This window comes from Oryctolagus cuniculus, chromosome 15 (assembly GCF_964237555.1).
Source record: "Oryctolagus cuniculus chromosome 15, mOryCun1.1, whole genome shotgun sequence".
Lineage (NCBI taxonomy): Eukaryota > Metazoa > Chordata > Mammalia > Lagomorpha > Leporidae > Oryctolagus > Oryctolagus cuniculus.
The window spans coordinates 62,084,879-62,104,751 of record NC_091446.1 but is presented as its reverse complement, the minus strand read 5'-3'; the positions used below and the strand labels follow the sequence as shown (position 1 = coordinate 62,104,751).

The 19,873-nt window shown below is 56.5% G+C and overlaps 1 protein-coding gene across 2 annotated transcripts; it reads left to right on the top strand.

The window, feature by feature from the left end:
• The first annotated feature begins 362 nt into the window (after positions 1–362).
• On the top strand, positions 363–4,604 carry PRF1 (perforin 1). 2 transcript variants are annotated; one of them, XM_008270008.4, is made up of 3 exons: positions 363–478; positions 1,354–1,926; positions 3,363–4,604. In XM_008270008.4, the coding sequence occupies exons 2-3, from the start codon at positions 1,388–1,390 to the stop codon at positions 4,489–4,491; spliced, it is 1,668 nt and encodes a 555-aa protein (XP_008268230.2). In that variant the 5' UTR covers positions 363–478; positions 1,354–1,387; the 3' UTR covers positions 4,492–4,604. The 2 variants fall into 2 exon arrangements, with proteins under 2 accessions (XP_008268230.2, XP_051679781.2); XM_051823821.2 differs by lacking the exon at positions 363–478 and having other exon boundaries at positions 1,193–1,926.
• Positions 4,605–19,873: the final 15,269 nt, after the last annotated feature.

Genomic DNA, 19,873 nt, shown 5'->3' with positions numbered 1-19,873 from the left:
AGCCATTTGCCTAGCCACAAAGCTGGTACATACCAGAGCTGGCACAAGCCCAGGTGGCCTGGCTCCCACACCGCCGCACCCTGCTCCCACTATGGAGTGCCCGGGTCATCCTACAGATGCAGTCAGAGCAGGGCAGTGGCCCTGCCGGCCTGTACCTCAGCCCTGACAATGAAGTACAAAGTCCTATGAGCCCAGCGCCCCCTCCACCTGCTGGCCCTGGGTCTCCACTCCCAGTGCAGTTCTGTTGGGCAGAGGAGCCCTGAAGCTTCTTCCTTAAGCGTTGTCAGCAGGGCCGGATGAGGAGCTGGTGACAGGGGGTGTGCTGGTGGGACCTGTGGCCACCGCTAGGGGCGGGGCAGGAAGCAGCAGTGATGTGAACCAGCCCCGTGAGGGGCTGTGCATAGGAAGGCCAACACTTCAAAAGCCCTCGGTGGGGAGCGAGCGTGCCTGCGCAGGGGCTTCTCTCCGTCTACTCCAGGTAGGAAGGAGGCGGGGGCAGGGAGGCTGCAAAGTCCTGCGGGGGAGGGAGGGGAGCCTGATGGGCAGGAAGTGCCCAGGATGCTCCTGCTCAAAACTACTGCCCAGAGCAAGGCCTCCTGGGAGCCATGTCTGGGTCGGGGCAGAGAGGAGAGAACGGACCCAGGGCAGGCCCCAGCTTCCTTTTAAAACAAGCAGGCACCTGCTAGCCAGCCTTTCGCAGGAGCAGGCATCAGGCAGGTCCCTGTCACAGCCAGGCCTGGGAGGAGACTTGGGCAGGGGAGAGGCTCTGAATGACAAACTTCTAGGGTCCTGTGTGTGCTGGACCAACAGGTGCAGGCAGAGCGGCAGACTGCAGCCTGACACTCCTCCCTGAGGCTCCCAGCGAGGGCCCCAAAGGGAAACCGGGGAGAACAAGGGTGAGGCCTGATCCCAGTTCTGCTAGCAGCTCAGCAGGAGAGACTGGAACAGAAGGAGCATGGCAGTGGGGAAATGCAGCCTGTGCTGGGGTTAAAAATGACTCCCCAGGCCCCCAGCCCTTCCCTAAACCTGCTACCACCACTCTGTCCCTTCTGCGGCCAGAGCCCCCTCCTCATCGGCAGCAGGTGCAGCACTGGGGAGACCTCCCTCTAGATCCCCATTAGGCTTTAGTTAGATAAATCCTAGCCAGGAGCACCTCCCGGCTGTGTGACCCTGGGCAAGGCACTCCCTCTCTCTGGTCCCATTTAACAGTGTGGGGTGGGTCAGGCCTGCGGGGCCTATTCCAGCCCCCAAATCCAACGACTTTAGAGATGGCTCAGTCCCTTGCTTGCCCCACGCCCCAGTGATGCAAAGCAGAGAGCACGACTCAGCCATCCTCCATCCCCCTAACCACAGCTTCCACAGCCCAGACGCCCCTGTCATCAGCTCCATGGCGACCGGCCTGCTCCTCCCAGGCTTCCTCCTGCTGCTGCTGCCCCCGCCCACTCCGGCCCCCTGCTACACAGCTGCACGCTCAGAGTGCAAACGTGTGCGCAGGTTTGTGCCCGGAGCGTGGCTGGCCGGAGAAGGTGTGGATGTGACCAGCCTCCGGCGCTCGGGCTCCTTCCCGGTGGACACACGCAGGTTCCTGAGGCCCGATGGCACCTGTACCCTCTGTAAAAACCTCCTACAGCGGGGTGCCCTGCAGTACCTGCCCCTGGCATTCACCCACTGGCGTGCCCAAGGCTCCGGCTGCCAGCGCCACGTGGCGAGGGCCAAAGTTAGCTCCACAGAGGAGGTGGCCCGGGACGCGGCTAACAGCATCAAAAACGACTGGCGGGTGGGACTGGACGTGAATCCCAAGCCCAGCAGCAATGTCCAGATGTCCGTGGCCGGCTCACACTCCCAGGAGGCCAACTTCGCAGCTCAGAAGACTCACCAGGACCAGTACAGCTTCAACACGGACTCAGTGGAGTGTCGCTTGTACAGGTGAGGGCTGGGAGGAGGCGTCACGACCTCTGCATGGCGGGGTGGGGGCTCAGAAGGAGGAAACTGCAACCCAGGTTCTCAGACCCCTTGGGGCCTCCTCCCATCCACGAGGGCCCCAACCTGCGAGTGCCCAGATGGAGGACGAGGGCAAGATCACGCCCCAGAGCCCCAACCCCTTCTTCCTGGGCACTGCCAGTCCTCCACAGGGTCCTTCCTCGATACAGGCAAGGAAGGACTGCCCGAGTTATCCCTCCTTAGCGCCGTGTGGCTCTGGGCATCTCGCTTCTCCTCCTCGGGCCTCAGTCATTCAACTGACACTCATGTCTGCCTTGTGTCCAGGCTGCACTGGCGAGTGACAGCAGTCACTGCCCCGGTGCTGGGGAGCAGGGTCCTGCATCACGTATACCTGGCTTCTGGGACTGGAAGCCATGTCCAGCCCCATTCGCCACAGCTGACCCCAAATCACTCGCTCTGAGTCACACAACTATAGGTCCTGTCTTCTCCACAGCTGTCAGGAGCCCGGGCATATGGGGCTTCATAGGGGACAGAATGGTGCAGGTCACACAATAGGTTCCAAAGCCAGATGGGGCCGGCGCCGCGGCTCACTAAGCTAATCCTCCGCCTAGCGGCGCCGGCACACCGGGTTCTAGTCCCGGTCGGGGCGCCGGATTCTGTCCCGGTTGCCCCTCTTCCAGGACAGCCCTCTGCTGTGGCCAGGGAGTGCAGTGGAGGATGGCCCAGGTGCTTGGGCCCTGCACCCCATGGGAGACCAGGAAAAGCACCTGGCTCCTGGCTCCTGCCATCGGATCAGCGCGGTGCGCCGGCCGCAGCGCGCCGGCCGCGGCGGCCATTGGAGGGTGAACCAACGGCAAAGGAAGACCTTCTCTCTGTCTCTCTCTCTCACTGTCCACTCTGCCTGTCAAAAAAAAAAAAAAAGCCAGATGGACATCTACCACAAGGGCAGCATCACTACTTTAAAAAAAAAAGTATTTATTTATTTATTTGAAAGGCACAGGGAGAGAGAGAGAGAGAGAGAGAAGGACACAGAGAGATCTTCCGTCCCCTTGTTCACTCCCAAATGGCCACAACGGCCAAGGCTGGGCAAGGTCAAAGCCAGGAACCTAGCACTCCATCAGAGTCTCTCATGTGAGTGCAGAGACCCAAGCATTTGGGCCATCCTCTGCTGTCTTCCCAGGTGCATTAGCAGGAGCTGGATTGGAAGTAGAGCAGCCAGAGCACAAACCAGCACCCACATGGGATGCTTAACCCACAGCACCACAAAGCCAACCCCTGTCATTGCTCTTATAATAGGAAAATAAGGAGGGAAGAACCTTGGTGTGTTCTGCTCACTCCCATGTGTCCTGGGACAACCATTATTGTATGGGGAAAACACTACTGTCTGTGGCCCCACCTGAGGTTTCTCTCTCCCCACTCAGTTTTCACCTGGTGCACAAGCCCCCGCTGCACCCTGACTTCAGCAGGGCCCTCAGGGACCTGCCCCCCGATTTCAACACCTCCACGGAGCCCTACTACCACAGGCTCATCACCAACTATGGCACCCACTTCATCCGGGCCGTGGAGCTGGGCGGCCGCATCTCAGCCCTCACCGCCCTGCGCACCTGCCAGCTGGTCCTGGATGGGTTCACAACCGATGAGGTGGGGGACTGCCTGACGGTGGAGGCCCAGGTCAGCATCGGCGGGCAGGCCAGCACCTCCTCTGAGTATAAGGCCTGCCAGGACAAGAAGCAGAAGCACAAGATGACCACCTCCTTCCACCAGACCTTCCATGAACGCCACTCCCAAGTGGTTGGCGGCCACCACACCTCCATGCACGACCTGCTGTTTGGGCGCCAGGCCGGGCCTGAGCAGTTCTCCGCCTGGGTGGCCTCACTCTCCGCTAGCCCTGGCCTGGTGGACTACAGCCTGGAGCCCCTGCACCTGCTCCTGGAGAGCCAGGACCCGCGGCGGGAGGCTCTGAGGCAGGCAGTGAGCAAGTACCTGATAGGCAGGGCACGCTGGAGGGACTGCAGCCGGCCCTGCCCCCCAGGGCAGCAGAAGAATCCCCACAACCCATGCGAGTGCCAGTGCTCCAGCTCAGAGGTCACCAGTCAGGACTGCTGTCCACGGAAGCGGGGCCTGGCCCGGCTGGAGGTCATGAACTTCCAGGCCACAGGCCTGTGGGGGGATTGGATCACGGCCACGGATGCCTATGTGAAGGTCTTCTTCGGTGACCAGCAGATGAGGACGGACACCGTGTGGAACAACAACAATCCCAGGTGGACGACACGCCTGGACTTCGGGGACGTGACCCTGGCCGGACAGGGACCCCTCAGGGTGCAGGTCTGGGATGCGGACTATGGCTGGGATGACGACCTCCTTGGCACCTGTGACCAGTCTCCGAAGTCGGGCTCACATATGGTGAGCTGCAACCTGAACCATGGCCATCTGAGGTTCCTCTACCGTGCCATATGCTTGCCCCACCTGGGAGGGGAAACCTGCCTGGAATATGCCCCCCAGGGGCTTTTGGGGGAGCCCCCTGGGAACCGGAGTGGGGCTGTGTGGTGACAGCAGTGGGCTCTAGGAGGCCCCAAGATACTCAGACTGAAAGGGGCTCTCACTATGGAAGCCCGGGCCAGTCTGTTTATTCTCATTAAATGGATGGAAAACTGAGGCTCCAACTTTTTCCTTGAGGTGTCTGAGTTCAGAGGCCGTGGCCTCTGCCGTGGCCCTGCCACACACAAATAGCTACCAGCAGAGTTAGGCAGGGGCCAGGAGCCCTTCCCTCCACACTGCCCAGAGCTCGTCCTCAGAGCCCCTCCTCTTGCAATCCTCTCCAGGGAGCAAGGCTTTGTCCTTGTAGATCTAACCCTTCTGCCTCACTTGTTCCGTTGGCTCCTTTGTGTGGCACACGTTGCCTCTCAGGTCAAGTGCACGCACAGCTTGACAGCAGCCAATCCACACGATGCGGGAGCAGCCATAATGGGGGTGCTGTGGCAGAGCAGAACACAGGGCCCAAACACATCCCCAGGGTTAGCTTCCCCATCAGCAACCCACATGCCAAGGCGGGCAGGCAGGTAACATACGGAAGCTGATTCTTACCTGGGATGCAAACATAGGGGCTCAAAACCTCTTACCTCCCTAACTCTCTGATCAGAGAACCCATGCATGAACTGTGGGGCATCCAGCTCCTGGAGGCAAGACAACAGGGAATGGCGAGGACTGTGGTGGCCTGGCTTGCATGGGTCTCATGCCCAAAGGGGCGGCTAGAGCTCTGCTCCAGCCAGGCGTGGGGGCCCAGTGCTACGCAGGCTTCTGCTTTCCCAGAGTAACCACACATCCCAACTGGACCTGGTGAAAATAAACCCCTGAGGCTATCCACAGCATAGGCTCATGGGGACACGAACACAGGCCGGCCCTGACCCGAGGCTATCAGTTTTGCAAACCCTGCATTCTACAGTATCCACTGGCACTGACTGCAAAGCTCCCCCCATCTCGCAAGTTGAAGGGCAAGGGCAGTGGCTCTAACAGGGGAGTCTTGGAGGGCCTCCTGGGCTTGGCACACAGGAGGCCCAAGACCTTTGATTCCCGAGTTAAAGTGAAACGGTCTGTGTGCCGGTGGCTGGAGCCAGGCATCGGCATGCAGGCCCACAGGGTGGGGGCAAGATTCAGGGCAGCTTCCTAGATGTGCGGGGACTTGGCTGCGTGGAGTCGTTGTCAAGGGGCAGAGGCCGGGGTTGGTGAGGTTTGCCTGGCACCCACCTGCCAAGCAACAGTATTTTACTGTCAGTTTCCAAGGGGCATGGAGGGACCAGCAAGGTGGCAAAGCCTGGTTGAAACCCATTTTTAAACGCTTCTGCTCACAGCCACACACCCAAAGACAGCATGAGACAGCGAAGATGCTAGCGCTGTGTAATAACGAAAATGGGCTGGGTGTGGGCCACGCCCCTTAGAGAAAGCAAATCCTTGGGGCGAGGGTGGGCCTGGCTCAGGTAACAGCCCTGGCACAAGACAGGAGTCTTTTGTATGCTTTGTTTTTAAGAATTGTGTATTTATTTGAAAGGCAGAGTTACACAGAGAGAGGAGAGAGATTCTAACTGCTGGTTTACTCCCCAAATGGCCACAATGAATAGGGCTGGACCAGATCAAAGCCAGGAGCATTTGGGCCACCTTGCACTGCTTTCCCGGGTGCATTGGCAGGGAGCTGGATCAGAAGTAGAACAGCAGTGATTTATATGGGATGCCAGCGTCTACAAGTCCTGAGCGCTCCATTCCAACATGGCTTTGGGGGGATCTGGGTCAGGCTCTGTCTGACCTTTCATGCAGGCTGCCCCCTCTTTCTGGAATTTCTCTTCTCCACCCATGTCCTCTTTGAGCTGCTTCCTCCAGGAAACCTTCCCTGACTGCCAGGCCTGGGTCACACCCCCTCCATCCCGCTCCGGTAGTCCCTAGTACTTCCCCATCACAGCACTGTGTGGCCACGAGCCATTTCTATCTTGCTCACGGTTGAATCAACAGGCAATAATTTGATGAATGAAAAGTATCGGGCGGATGAGTGACTCTGCCAAGGAATCTTCTGGTCCCTGTTGGAACTCTCCCAGAGACGGAGAGCTCATTGCCTCCTACGACAGCTGTCCGTGGGAAACCTCACCAGGGCCTTCGTATTTTATGCACCTGCCTCCTTACAACTCCAGCCCTGGCCGTGGCCCAGGGCTTCCACGTATCTAATCTCTGGCCCAGATCCAGTTGGGTCGGGTAAAAACGGCTTCCCCTCGTTCTCCTTCTGTGAGGGAGGCACAGATGGGATGAACTCCACCTGCTGGACGGAAATGGGGCTGGGCTGGCACCTCTGTCAGTGACGATAGAAACGAGAGCCTCTCGGGGAAGCTGATGCACTGCTCTCGCCTCTCAGTGCACCTGTCAGCAGCTGGACAGGTGACAGCTCCAGCTCAGGTGTCTCTCTCTGGGCAAAGCTGGTGCACACTTGGCCTAGAGGGGCGGGGCCTTACCTTGGCCTGCTCCTGGGGTCCCCTCTCTCCTCTATTGCCTCATGAGGTCCTTTCCAGCCTTATTTCCGCAGCCCAGCTGGCCACAGGGCCCCTAGGGTCCAGGACAGACTGAGCATCTGCCCAGTGTTCACTGCCTTGGATGGTGTGGGGAGGGGTCCGGTGCAGTGAAGACCAAGGTCACAGCAGAGAGTCTCAAGGGGCGGTCAGAGTGAGGGGCACATAGGAGCAGGCACATTCAGTCACAGACAAGACCTAGAAAGCTGCTGAGGACTGGCACTCAGGCCGCCAAGGAAGAGACCTCAGCCTGGCACATGCCCCAGACCCGCCCTCAGAGACCAGCCATACGAAGCCAGACTCAGGTCCGGGACTCACCTGGACCCCAACCAGACCTGAGGACAAGGAACTCCGCTCCTCCACACTCCAGGGTCCCCTGCTGTAAAGCAAGGGGTGTGAACCCCAATTTCTGTAGAGCCACACGTGGTCCAGCCCGACACTCAGGATGGAGCAGGATCAGGAGCCCCCCATCTTCACCTGTCTGCATGGTGGGCACAATCCACAAGCCCCACCCCTCCTGCCTCTGTTTCCCCGACCGCCAGGGACTCAGCCCCGTCCACCCAGAGCCAGGACGGCTGCTGCAGTTTTGCTGTCTGCTGCTCCTGGGTGTCGCTCCCCATCTTCGCGGAGGAACGACACAGGACCCTGCGTTGTTCTTCTGTCTGCTCGGCCCTCCCGGGGTTTGCTGCTGGTTCTTCCCGGGTTGGCTGCTGGTCCTTCCCGGGTTGGCTGCTGGTCCCTTCCACCTCTGTGAAAGGGCGGTTCCCCCTGCCACATTCCCCACTTCCGCAGGGGAGCGGCACACCGCCGGCCAGCTCTCTCGGGGGCTGCACAGGTGTTCCCCTTAGATGTTCCTGGTGCATGCCGTCTCTCTCCTCCTTTATAGTCCTCTCCACCAATCCGTGCTCTGCTACCCACACGCCGAGCGCGCCGCTCTCCTCCAATCAGGAGCGGCTCTTGCAGCTTATCAAGTTGGCAAGAGGCAGCTGCGTAGAAGCTGTTTTCTCCTCTCCCAGCGCCATATTGTGGGAGAGCAGATGCATAGAATAAGTCTTAATTCCAGTAACTTAGTCTAGTCCGAGTTGCTCCCCACACTGGGGCTCACAGTTCATCTCCACAGCAGCTGCTCTGGGCTCCATATGCAGGATGCGCTGACATCAGCATGCTGGCAGGACCCCAGCTTGCACCTAGGAAATCCAAACGCCTGCCTCTCCTCCTGTCCACTCTCAGGCATCAACTCCAGGTGGCCAGGGTCTGGCACGTCCTGCCACCGGCAGGAGGCTGTGATAGGCAAGGACTCTGCCAGCAGCCACGCCTGTCGCTCCACCAGGCAGCTTGGTTTTAGGGCTTTCTGTGATGTCACTCGGTAAAGCATTTTCCAAGCTGGAGAAACCCAGAGACTCGCTCTCTTTCCTGCCCCTTCGCTTCCATTTCTCTCCCACAAAGCAGGAGGTTAACAGGAGCAAAGAGCACATCCCAGGGCCCACGGTGCCTGCAGCAGCTCCTCCAGCCTTCGCGACAACTGACAGGTGGACTGACGGCTCCCTTGGTGGCTGGGGCCAGCCCCTCACGCTGTCCACCTCCCCTAGTGGTCCCACTGCGGGGCTCCTGCAGGGTCTCCTGTGCATTTGGCACTGCTCCCTGGGGTCTCCCCCACAGAATCCCCCAGCATGTCAACACAACACTAGAAGTGGCTGGAGGGGACCCCCCACGGCGGGGTGGGCACTGGAGGGGAGAAACATGCCACCCTGGCACTTGCTTTTTTCTAACGTGGTAAAATGTAGGTAACATAACATTTATCTTGTCAGCCATTCGTAAGTGTGCAGCTGGCCATCAGTGGTATTAACTGAGCTTACGATGTTGTAACCATCACTATGTTTGTACTGAAAAATTCTCCATCCTCCTCAACAAAAAGTCCGTTCCCATTAAAACTGACTTCCGAGCAAGTGTGTAGCCTAGTAGTTAAGCCACGTGTGTTGGGGCCAGTGCTGTGGTGTGGTGGGTAAAGCCGCCGCCTGCAGTGCTGGCATCTCACATGAGCACTGGTTCAAGATACGGATGTTCCACTTCCGATCCAGCTCTCTGCTGTGGCTGGGGAAAGCAGTGGAGGATGGCCCAAGTGCTTGGGCCCCTGCACCTGTGTTGGGGATCCGGAGGAAGCTCCTGGCTCCTGGCTTCGGATCAGCCCAGCTCCGGCCGTTGCGGCCATTTGGGGAATGAACAAGTGGGTGAAAAGTTCTCTCTTTCTCTCTGCCTCTGCCTCTCTGTAACACTGCCTTTCAAATAAATAAATAAAATCTTCCAAAAAAAAAAAAAAAGTTCACATGTGTCCTACATCAGGGTGCCTGGGTTTGATGCTCAGCTCTGGCTCCTGACTCCAGCTTCCTGCTAATGCAGACCCTGGGAGACAGCAGTGATGGCTCAAGGAATCGGGCTTCTGCCACCCACATGGGAGACCTGAATTGAGTTCCTGCTTCAGCCTGGCCCTGGCCCAGCTTTTGCAGGCATTTGGGAGGTGAACCAGAGGACAGACACCTGCCTGTTTCTTTCTGCCTCTCAAATTAAAAAAAAAAAAAATAGGAGCCAGTGCTGTGGCACAGGATAAGCCACTGCCTGCAATGCCAGCATCCCCTATGGATGCCAGTTCAAGGCCCAGCAGCTCCACTTCTGATCCAGTTCCCTGCTAATGTGCTGGGAAAGCAGCAGAGGATGGCCCAAGTGCTTGGGCCCGTGCACCCACGTGGGAGACCAGAAAGAAGCTCCTGGCTTAGCCTGGCCCAGCCACAACTGCTATAGCCATCTGGGGAGTGAACCAGCAAATGGAAACGTTCTCTCTGTCTCTCTCTTTCTCTCTCTCTCTCTGTGTATGTAACTCTGCCTTTCAAATAACTAAAGATAAACCTAAAAAATAAAAAAATAAAAAAACAAGGGGCCAGTGCTGTGGTATACCTGGTAAAGCCACGGCCTGCCGTGCTGGCATCCAATATGGGCACTGGTTCAAGTCCTGGCTGCTCCACTTACGATCTAGCTCTCTGCTATGGCCTGGGAAAGCAGTGGAAAATGGCCCAAGCCCTTGGGCCCCTGCACCCGCGTGGGAGACCCGGAGGAAGCTCCTGGCTCCTGGCTTCAGATCAGCACAGCTCCGGCCATTGCATCCAACTGGGGAGTGAACCATCGGAAGGAAGACCTCTCTCTCTCTCTCTCTCTCTCTCTCTCTCTCTGCCTCTCCTTCTCTCTATGTGTAACTCTGACTTTCAAATAAATAAATAAAATAAAACTTAAAAAAAAGATAATGCGAATTTTCCATGCACTTATTACAGCCCCCACACGCAGGTTGGAGCTGCTGAGTCATACAGAGCTCCCTGCTTAGCCGTTAGAGGAACCAAACTTTTCCACATGTGGCTGCAAGCTTCTTAGCTGGTCTCTGCCCTGGCCACCCCAGGCCCACCTTGCCACTTGTTGGACCAGGACTAGACCCCTGGTCCCACGCAGCTCTGCTGCATCAGGGAGACCCCTGCACACCCCTGGCTCCCCTCCCTGAGGTGCTACAGGGGACCCAGCCTCCTCACTGCTCTGTACTCCATGCTGCTCCCCACTAAAGCAGTGGTCCCGGTGGGGGGGGGGGGGGACCTATCACCGGGTGCCAGCATCTTCCCACTTGTGCCCCATCTCATTCTGTCTTATTCCTCAGTCTCCACAGCCCCTAGCATGTGCCTGGTGCATAGCAGGTGCACAGTACACACCGCCGAGTGAGTGAAGGACTGCTGACCTGTATCCCCACCCCCACCGCCAGGTCTCTGAGTTCCCTGAGGGCAGGGGACATGGCTTGTCCATCCCAGTATCCCCACAAAGCCTGGTGTGAAAGGCAAATCCACAGACAAGAGGAGGTTTGTTGAGTCAACTGGAATGACAAAGACTGAGAACTGAGAACAGCTTGTTTGGCCAGCAGGGACGGGACCCCTGGGGAATGAGGCTGGGTAGGGCAGGGAGACGGAGCTCGGCTCCCATGACCATCTTCTGGGCCAGAAGGGGGAGGGGGCCAGGGCTGGATGTGGGAGCTCCAGGGAGCCTGATGGAAAAGCAGGGGCAGTCATTGGGCAGCCCTCTGTGACAGGCTGGTCACTCTGACCCCCTGGAGTGACAGCACAGGAGGGCCCTCCCTCCAGCCCATGCTGGCAGCCCTGGAAGGCCCTGTTGCTAACAGTCCTTCCCTTCCACTGCCCCAGGCCGACTGCCAGGGGACAGCTAGCTGGTGCAAGGGCCCTGAGGCAGGTCTCATGCCTGGCCAGGACCCGTCCTCACCGCCGAAAGAGCAAACTGGTAGGAGGAGAAACAGAAGGGCCTGCACTGGAGGTAGAGCCTGCTGCCTCCACGCAAACATGTGTTCACAATTCAAACAACAAAACAAAGCTGAGGTTTGGGGAGCCAAGTGCTGGGCAACTGAGATGGCAGCGATGCTGTGACTTTTTTAAAAATTTTTTTAAAGATTTTATTTATTTATTTGAGAAGTAGAGTTACAGACAGTGAGAGGAAGAGACAGAGAGAAAGGTCTTCTGTCCGCTGGTTCACTCCCCAGATGGCCACAACAGCCAGAGCTGCACCAATCCGAAGCCAGGAGCCAGGAGCTTCTTCCAGTCTCCCACGTGGGTGCAGGGGCCCAAGCACTTGGGCCATCCTCCACTGCTATCCCAGGCCACAGCAGAGAGCTAGATTGGAAGAGGAACATCTGGGACTAGAACCAGCGCCCATATGGGATGTTGGTGCCGCAGGCAGAGGATTAACCTACTGCGTCACAGCGTCGGCAATGATGCCGTGACTTTAAGGACCCAAACTGCCTCTAAGGTGTCCAGGAGCCTCAGACCGAGCCCCTTTGCACAGTAAGCACAGCGCGCACACCATGCATACGAGTGCCTGCAGTCCTCACCTGCTCCACTTCTGATCCAACGCCCTGCGGATGTGCCTGAGAAAGAAGCAGAAGACGGCCCGAATCCCTGGTCCCTGCACTCGTGCGAGAGACCAGATGGACTTCCAGGCTGCTGGCTTTGGCCTGGCCCAGCCCCAGCTGTTGCAGCCATTTGGGAAGTGAACGAGCAGACCAAAGAGGTATCATCCTGCCTTTCAAATAGACAAGTCTCTTTTGAAAGCAGGAAAGGAAGGAAGACGGATGACTGAAGAGCGCAGCTTTTGGTGAGGGTTGGGCCAACGAAGACCACACGAGCGAACGAAGCACGGGCAGCATTGGAAAACCAGGGCGTGGACACAGAGCCCCAGCAGTTACGAGGGCCTTGTCCCAGCAACTGGAGTGCTTCGTTGGAGTCTGGGCTCTGGCTCCTGACTCCAGCTTCCTCACGATGCAGACCCTGGGAGGCAGCAGTGATGGCTCCAGTAACTGGGTGTCTGCAGCCCAAACGGGAGACCTTGAGTGAGTGCCAGGCTCCAGGCTTCAGCCTTAATTCAGCCCCAGCTGCTGTAGGTATCTGGGGAATGAATCAGCAGATGGGAATTCGGTCTGACTCCTAAATAAATTAAATTTTCTTTGGACATGTTAATAAAATGGGAAAAGATGACCAAAGAAAAAATATGTGAAATATCCACAAAACTGATAAAGGGGACAAAGCTACAGATGCAGAGCGGGCTTGAAAATGTTTACGAGATGACTGCATGTGATTTACATGATTAATCTGACAACCTTGGCAGCAGATCTGTGTTTTTCCAGGGAAATGTTGGTATTTGGCTAAAACTGATGCAAGGAAAAGGAACAAGCCTGAAAAGGCTAATGAATGCAGAAGAAGCTGAAAAGTTTACGAAACGTCCACACGTGAGCCCTGCCAGCTGCAGTGGGCGCTTGTCACAGTGGCCGTGAAGCTACTCAACAGGCTGCATCCCTCACAGAGTCCTGGGCTGGAGTCCCTGCGCCACTCTCAGTTCCAGCTTCCTGCTCACGCACACCCCGGGAGGCAGCAGACGATGGCTCAAGTGCCTGGGTTCCTGCCTCCACATGGAGAGCCAGGTCTGAGTTCCAGGCTCCCAGCTTTGGCCTGGCCCAGCCTGGCCGTTTGGGGAGTGAACAAGCAGACTGAAGAGCTCTCTCTCTCTCTCTCTCATTTCAAATAAATAAATAAATCTTAAAAAATTAATAAAGTTTATCATTAGTCTTAGTAACGAGTGGAAGGCCACTATTCCAACCTTGTATAGAAATGTCCATCTCATATAAAAAGACAAGAAATACCAATTATAAGGCTGGCGCCACGGCTCAATAGGCTAATCCTCCACCTGTGGCACCAGCACACCGGGTTCTAGTCCTGGTTGGGGCGCCAGATTCTGTCCCAGTTGCCCCTCTTCCAGGCCAGCTCTCTGCTGTGGTTTGGGAGTACAGTGGAGGAGGGCCCAAGTCCTTGGACCCTGCACCCACATGGGAGACCAGGAGAAGCACCTGGCTCCTGGCTTTGGATCAGCATGGTGCACCAGCTGCAGCACACTGGCCACAGCGGCCATTGGAGGGTGAACCAAAGGTAAAGGAAAATCTTTCTCTCTCTCTCTCTCTCTCTCTCACTGTCCACTCTGCCTGTCAAAAAAAAAAAAAAAAGAAAGAAAGAAAAGAAAGAAAGAAGAAATACCAATTATAAAAACTACAAGTATCAGAAATAAATGAAAGTTATTATATTCAGATAATATGATCACCTATTCTCCCAATTCAAGAGAACTTTAAGAATCAGCAAAAAAGTTATTTGATGTTGAGCACAGGACTACAGCCAAAATCAAACAAAAACATTATTTTGAATTGTTCCCTTCATCAGGAATGACCAAGTAGAAACTATAACAGAAAACATGCATAATCACAAAAAATATATAAAAACCGTCATCACACTCCATGAGAAACAGGCACGACTTACATTCACAACTCGGATGAAAACAAAGCTTTATAAACAGGGCAGGACTGGTGAGCTCCAAGGACCAGGCGTGGCACCAGGGGCTGGGCGAGGGGCGGCTTCGACTCCAGCCCCAGCTCCAACTCCAGCTTCCTGCCCACTCAGACCTGGGCGGCTCAAGCAACCAGGTCTCTGCCCCAACACAGGAGCCCTCGCCTGAGCCCCCGGCTCCTAGCCGCAGGCCTGGCCACTGCAGGCACTTAGGGAGTGAACCAGCACCCTGCCTCTCAAATTCACAAAAAACAAATGTAAAAAAGCAAAAATGTCTTTGACAAAAGAAAGTTCACGAGGCACCAAAGTCCCTGGCTCTGGACATGATGTGACACAGAAGCTTGACGTCCACATCTTGAGCGCCAGTTCGTGGGCCAGGGTGTGGTTAGTTCTCAGATTTGCTTCTATCTCACGGCTCTGTGACAGCCTCTACGCTCCCCTGTGCAGCCGCCTCTCACCTCCACTCCTTTAAGTTCCACAAGAACAGGTAAGGCTCTTCCGGTCACTTGGACAAACATCTGGGATACACTCTGATGGGATCTCACAGGCCAGCTAAGTCACAGGCCCAGCCCTGAGCCAATCAAAGTGCCCAGGACACTGCGATGGACAGGTGCCTGTCCCTCTGGGGGATGAGGAAGGTCAGAGGTGGTCATAGCCAGGACAATACACATAGGTAGGGACAGAAACCACCCCACATGTCCCTCTATGAACCTGGTGATACATGGGGACCTAATTCACCAGAAGGCTCGGGTTCAAGGGGTGGCAAGATGGGGCTGCTCGATGGATAGTGGCCAGCTCCATGTCCACTCAGGAAAGACAAGCTATACTCTATCTCGTATCATTGACACTTATTTCAGATAAGCTGAAGAAGCAAACACAGAGGCTGGCGCTGCACAGTGGGTCAAGCCATCATTTGTGAGGCTGACAGCCCACATCATAGTGCAGGTTTGAGTCCCAGCTGCTCTTCTCAGTTCCGATCCAGCTCCCTGCCAACGCACCTGGGAGGCAGCAGATAATGGGCCAAGCACTCCCTGCCACCCATGTGGGAGACCAGGAAGGAGTGCCAGGCTCAGTCTCAGCTGTTGAGGCCATTTGGGGAAGGAACCAGCATGAGGAAGACACTTTTCTCTGTCTCTGTCTCTTTGAATTACTCTGCCTCTTACATAAATAAATCTTTTTTAAAAAATAAAGAACTAAACATAAAAGAAAATACTGTTGAAATATTCAAAAGAAAGCATAGAAAAGAGGTTATCAGAGAGTGTTCAGGGAAATTTTATCTTATGAAAAACCTTATTCATGGATTTCAAAAACATTTTTGTACCAAAGTAAGCATCTTTTAATTCTATTTTCCATGAAGTTTCTGAAATACTTTCAAATAAAACCTTAGGTGGAGAAGGCACACTTCCACCAGGCGCAAAATACACCAAGCAGAAGCTTACGACTGCGCTGTGACAAAATACCCCACAAATTTGACACGAGACAAACTGAGAGAAAGAACTGCCTATGAGACAGATTCTGTTAAAGAATTACACCTACTCGTTTGAAAAAATAAAATAAAATAAATAAAGACAAACCAGTAGCGAAGCGGGCAAATACAGAGCAGAGTGGACCCAGGGGCCGGTAACCCTGTGACGACACCGCCCAGGAGAGTCTCCCGAAGACAGAGCAAAGCCCCTTTTGTTCCTTATCGCAGTGGCAGAAATGAGCTGGAGGCGGGAACGGGGTCGTGGGTGCTTGTCAGCCCTGGAGACAGCGCCACTTAGCTCCTCTGGGGGGCGCTGTGTCGCTGGGCGGGGTGTGGGTGCGGGAGGGGGGAGAAGCGGCACAAAGTGAAACTGAGAAGGCCCAGGCCCCTGGGAAACAGGCCCTCCTGGCGGCCGTGGAGGGGGCCTCTTGAAAGTCCACAGCGGTGCGTGCCGCAGTGAGTCACAGAGCCGCAGGGACCATGCTTTCCTCTCAGTCCCCTCCCCAAACCGCAGCGGCCTGCCGCCTCTCACGCCCCTCCCCCGCTGTGAACGGCCCCACCCTGGGCCTCAGTCTCCCCTGCCATAGAACGGGGATGGTGATACCCACCTCGTGCTTGGAGGGCTGAGCGAGATGACTGCAGAGACAGCTCAGCCTCGTGCCTGCCACAGAGAACAGGCGGAGGTCGGCAGAGGACAGGGCACCTCCAGGGAGGCCGAGGCACAGGGGAGCCCGGAGGACAGGCGCTGTGGGGGGCGACACAGACGATAACACAAGTCAACAAGACAAACACTCCAAAGGAAAAAGCAGCAGGGACTAGGTGGTTCACACAAGAGAAGGTATCAAAGGCCACACAACGTAAAGAAAGGCTCACTGTTAACATTAGGAAGTGGGCGGTGAGCCTGGTGGGTAAGACACCCACGTCTGTCCTCTGTCCGTGTGAGAGCCCCTGGCTTCAATACCCAGCCCCAGCCCCTCACTGCAGCTCCCTGCTAATGCTTCCCTGAAGACAGCGTGAAGGCTCACGATGCTGGGTCCCTGCCACCCACGCGGGGGGCCTGGGTTGAGTCTGCAGCTCTCAGTCTCAGCCTAGTCCCGGCCCAGCCTTAGCCAACACAGACACCTGGGGAATGAACTAGTGGATGGATGGGAGCTTGCTCGCTCGCTCTCTGCCTCTAGAATAAATAATTTAAAAAGAAATAGAAGGTAAAAGAACTATGAGACTCCATCTGACTCATGAAACTCAACAAGAAGTCTCAGAGCGTGCCCTGGGCAGTGCCTCCGAGTCAGGACAGATTTCAAGTGCATGCGGGCGCCCTGCAGCATAGGAAGGAAGTGTGGGCTGGCACTGCCACCCACACATGGGGCACACCTGCCTACATGCCTACGGCCTCCTCCTCCCATCCACAGGGAGGGTCCACAAACAAGTGCCTGCCCTCTGGCCGGAGTGGATGGGACAGGCGGCCACTCACGGGCCGGGGGGGGGGGGGGGGAGGCAGCACAGCCTGGCTGGAGCTGTCACTTAGGAAGTTGGGGACTGGGTGGTCACGTCCACCAAGAGGTGGCAGAGAAGCGCCAACCTTGACCAGAACAGCACAGATGCCCCAAGAGGCCAAGGCAAGGCGGGGGCAGGGGTGTCATTCAGGGCCTCAGAGCCACAGACCTGACACGGGGTCAGGTGAGCGAGGGGTTATCTGGGGAGACACCTGAGAAGAGGAGGAGGCAGGGGAGGGCGGAGACAGACAGAGGCAAAGGGCTCCTGGGGCTCGCTGGGTGCCAGTCCCCAGCCTGAAGGCTTCACACGCAGTCTCAGTCACCAGTGGGCCTGAATTAGCAATGGAGACTTTACAAACAGAAAAAGGCTGAGAGAGAGGCTGGGCGGGGCATCACCTGTTGTGTGCCTGCTGGCCAAGTCCTCACCAGGCAGCAGGGAGGGCAGGGGGCGGGGGGTCGGCCCGGACCCCAAGGTCATGTCTGTGACACCTCACAGCCCGGGCACCTGCAGTGGGGGGGCATGCTAGCAGCACGGATGCCCACAGGACAGTGACCAGACGTGTGGGCAAGTGGGGTTCTCCTAAGGACCCCACAGGGCTGGCACAGACACACGACACGTCAGCTGCTGCTCCAGAGTTTCCACAGTGATGAGGGGACTTCGCAAAGTTTGTGGAAAGAGGAATGAAAAGATAAAAGTTTATTTTGGTGCAAAAAATATTTGGAATCTGTGCACATGGGTGATTTTTAAAATGTTCATGGAAAATGGGTATTATGAAAAGAAAATGCATGGATGCCAAAACCCTTTACATCAAAATAAACTTTTCATTCTATTTTCCATGAACTTTTGAAGTCCCTCCCACTAACTTATACCTTAGAATCATTATTCAGCAACGTATACCAGCGCTTATGATAGCAGCCGGCACTGTAGCATAGCGGGTAAAGCTGCTGCCTGCAGTGCCAGGCTGCTCCACTTCCAATCCAACTCTCTGCTGTGGCCTGGGAGAGCAGTGGAAGATGACCCAAGTCCCTGGGTCCCTGCACCCACATGGGAGACCCAGAAGAAGCTCCTGGCTCCTTGCCTCAGATTGGCACAGCTCTGGCTGTTGCAGCCAACTGGGGAGTGAACCCATGGATGGAAAACCTCTCTCTCTCTCTCTGCCTCTCCTTCTCTGTGTAACTCTTTCAAGTAAAAGAGAGAAAGAAACAGCTGTGACAAAGAACACATTAAAATATCAACAATTTAGATTAACACAGAAGAAAGACCAAACTAAATTATCAAGTACCTTTTCTTTTTTCAAAATTAATTTTTTTTTTAAAAAGTGGTAGGCAGAGAGACATAGAGAAACAGACAGATCTCTCCCATCCACTGCTTCACTCTGTCCCCACAACAGTTCGGGCTGCACTGGGTTGAAGCTGGGTGCCAGGAACCCAATCCAGGTCTCCCATGTGGGCGGCAGGGACCCAGGTACTTGAGTGATTGGCAGGTGTACATTAGCAGGAAGCTGGAATCAGGAGAGAGCTGGGACTCAACCCAGAGGCTGCAGCATTTTAACGCTAGGTCACACACCTGCTCCAGAAAAGTAACTTTGAATTAGCAAGTAGATTGAGTGCGATGTCCTGATGTAGGTGTTCCTTGTGGGATGGCTTTGTGGAGCTAATTAACATATGCAACGTCTTTGGTGATGAGAACACTGAGCAATTTTCAGGAACACAGCACACTGCCCACGCAGTCCAACAGCGCTCCTGAAGCCACTCGTCCTCACCGGAAACCCATCATCTGACCAGCGCCCCGCCCCCACGCCAGCCTCCCGACCCCCACCTCTGCTGTCCAGCACCTCACAGTTCCTGTTGAGTCCACTTCTTCACACCCAACATGCATGTGAGAGCTTGTGGTGTGTGTCCCTTGGTATCCGGTGTTTGTCACTTCACGTAATGTCCCCCAGGCTCGCTGATGTCACAAACCACAGGGGTTTCTTCTTCTTGAGGGCTGATTAGCCCTCCATCCAATACCACATTGTCTGCTGATGGCGCCACACCCTGGCTCAGGCGAGGAAGGCGGCAGCGAGGATGGACGGCAGAGCCTTCCACAGATGGGTTTCAGCCGCTATGCTCTGTCCCCGGAAGCAGCCTTACGGGATCCTAGGGCAGCGAGTAGAGCTCCCCACTCGCGGCTTCGGCGTGCCCTACAGGGCTGTCTCCTGTCCCCTTTCCGCCGGCCGCTCTGGCAGGGGCGAGGCGCGACCTCAGTGCGGCTGTAATGTGCGTCCATCTGAGGATCAGCGGTGCTGGCCCTCCGCAGGTCTCCCGTGAGGCAAAGTCTGTCAGGTTCGTCGTTTGCCCGCAAGGCTGTTCATTTCCTGACTGAGCCGTTGTCTGGGTTCCCTGCTTGTCTGACGGTGCCGCACTGACTCGTGGGAGCGCAGGGGACAGCACTGTTCATGTAACCTCCAGCAGGCCTCCCACAGCCCGAGCAGGCCTGGGGCACTCGGACACGCACCCTGGGCATCCCCGCCCCGCGCCACGCTGGCACGCCGCCCTCGGTACACACCGCGCCATGCCGGCACAGGGGGCCACATACAGAGTGTCCGGGGCCCTGCCCCACGCGGGAGCCACGCACAGAGCGTCTGGGGTGTGTCTGCCCCACGTAGGGGCCACGCACACAGCGTCTCGAGGTCCCTACCCCACCCCAGGCCATGCACAATGTCTCGGGGTCCCCACCCCGCCCGCGTTACACACCACACCGTGCCGGCATAGGGAGCCACGCACAGAGCGTCCGGGGCCCTGCCCCACGCGGGAGCCACGCACAGAGCGTCTGGGGCGTGTCTACCCCACGCGGGGGCCACACACACAGCGTCTCGAGGTCCCCACCCCGCCCCTGACCATGCACAATGTCTCAGGGTTCCCACCCCGCCTCCGGTACACACAGTGTCACGCTGGCACAGGGGGCCACGCACAGCGACTCGGGCACTGGGAAGCCCACTGCCGCACCACACCGGGCTTCGCTGCCGG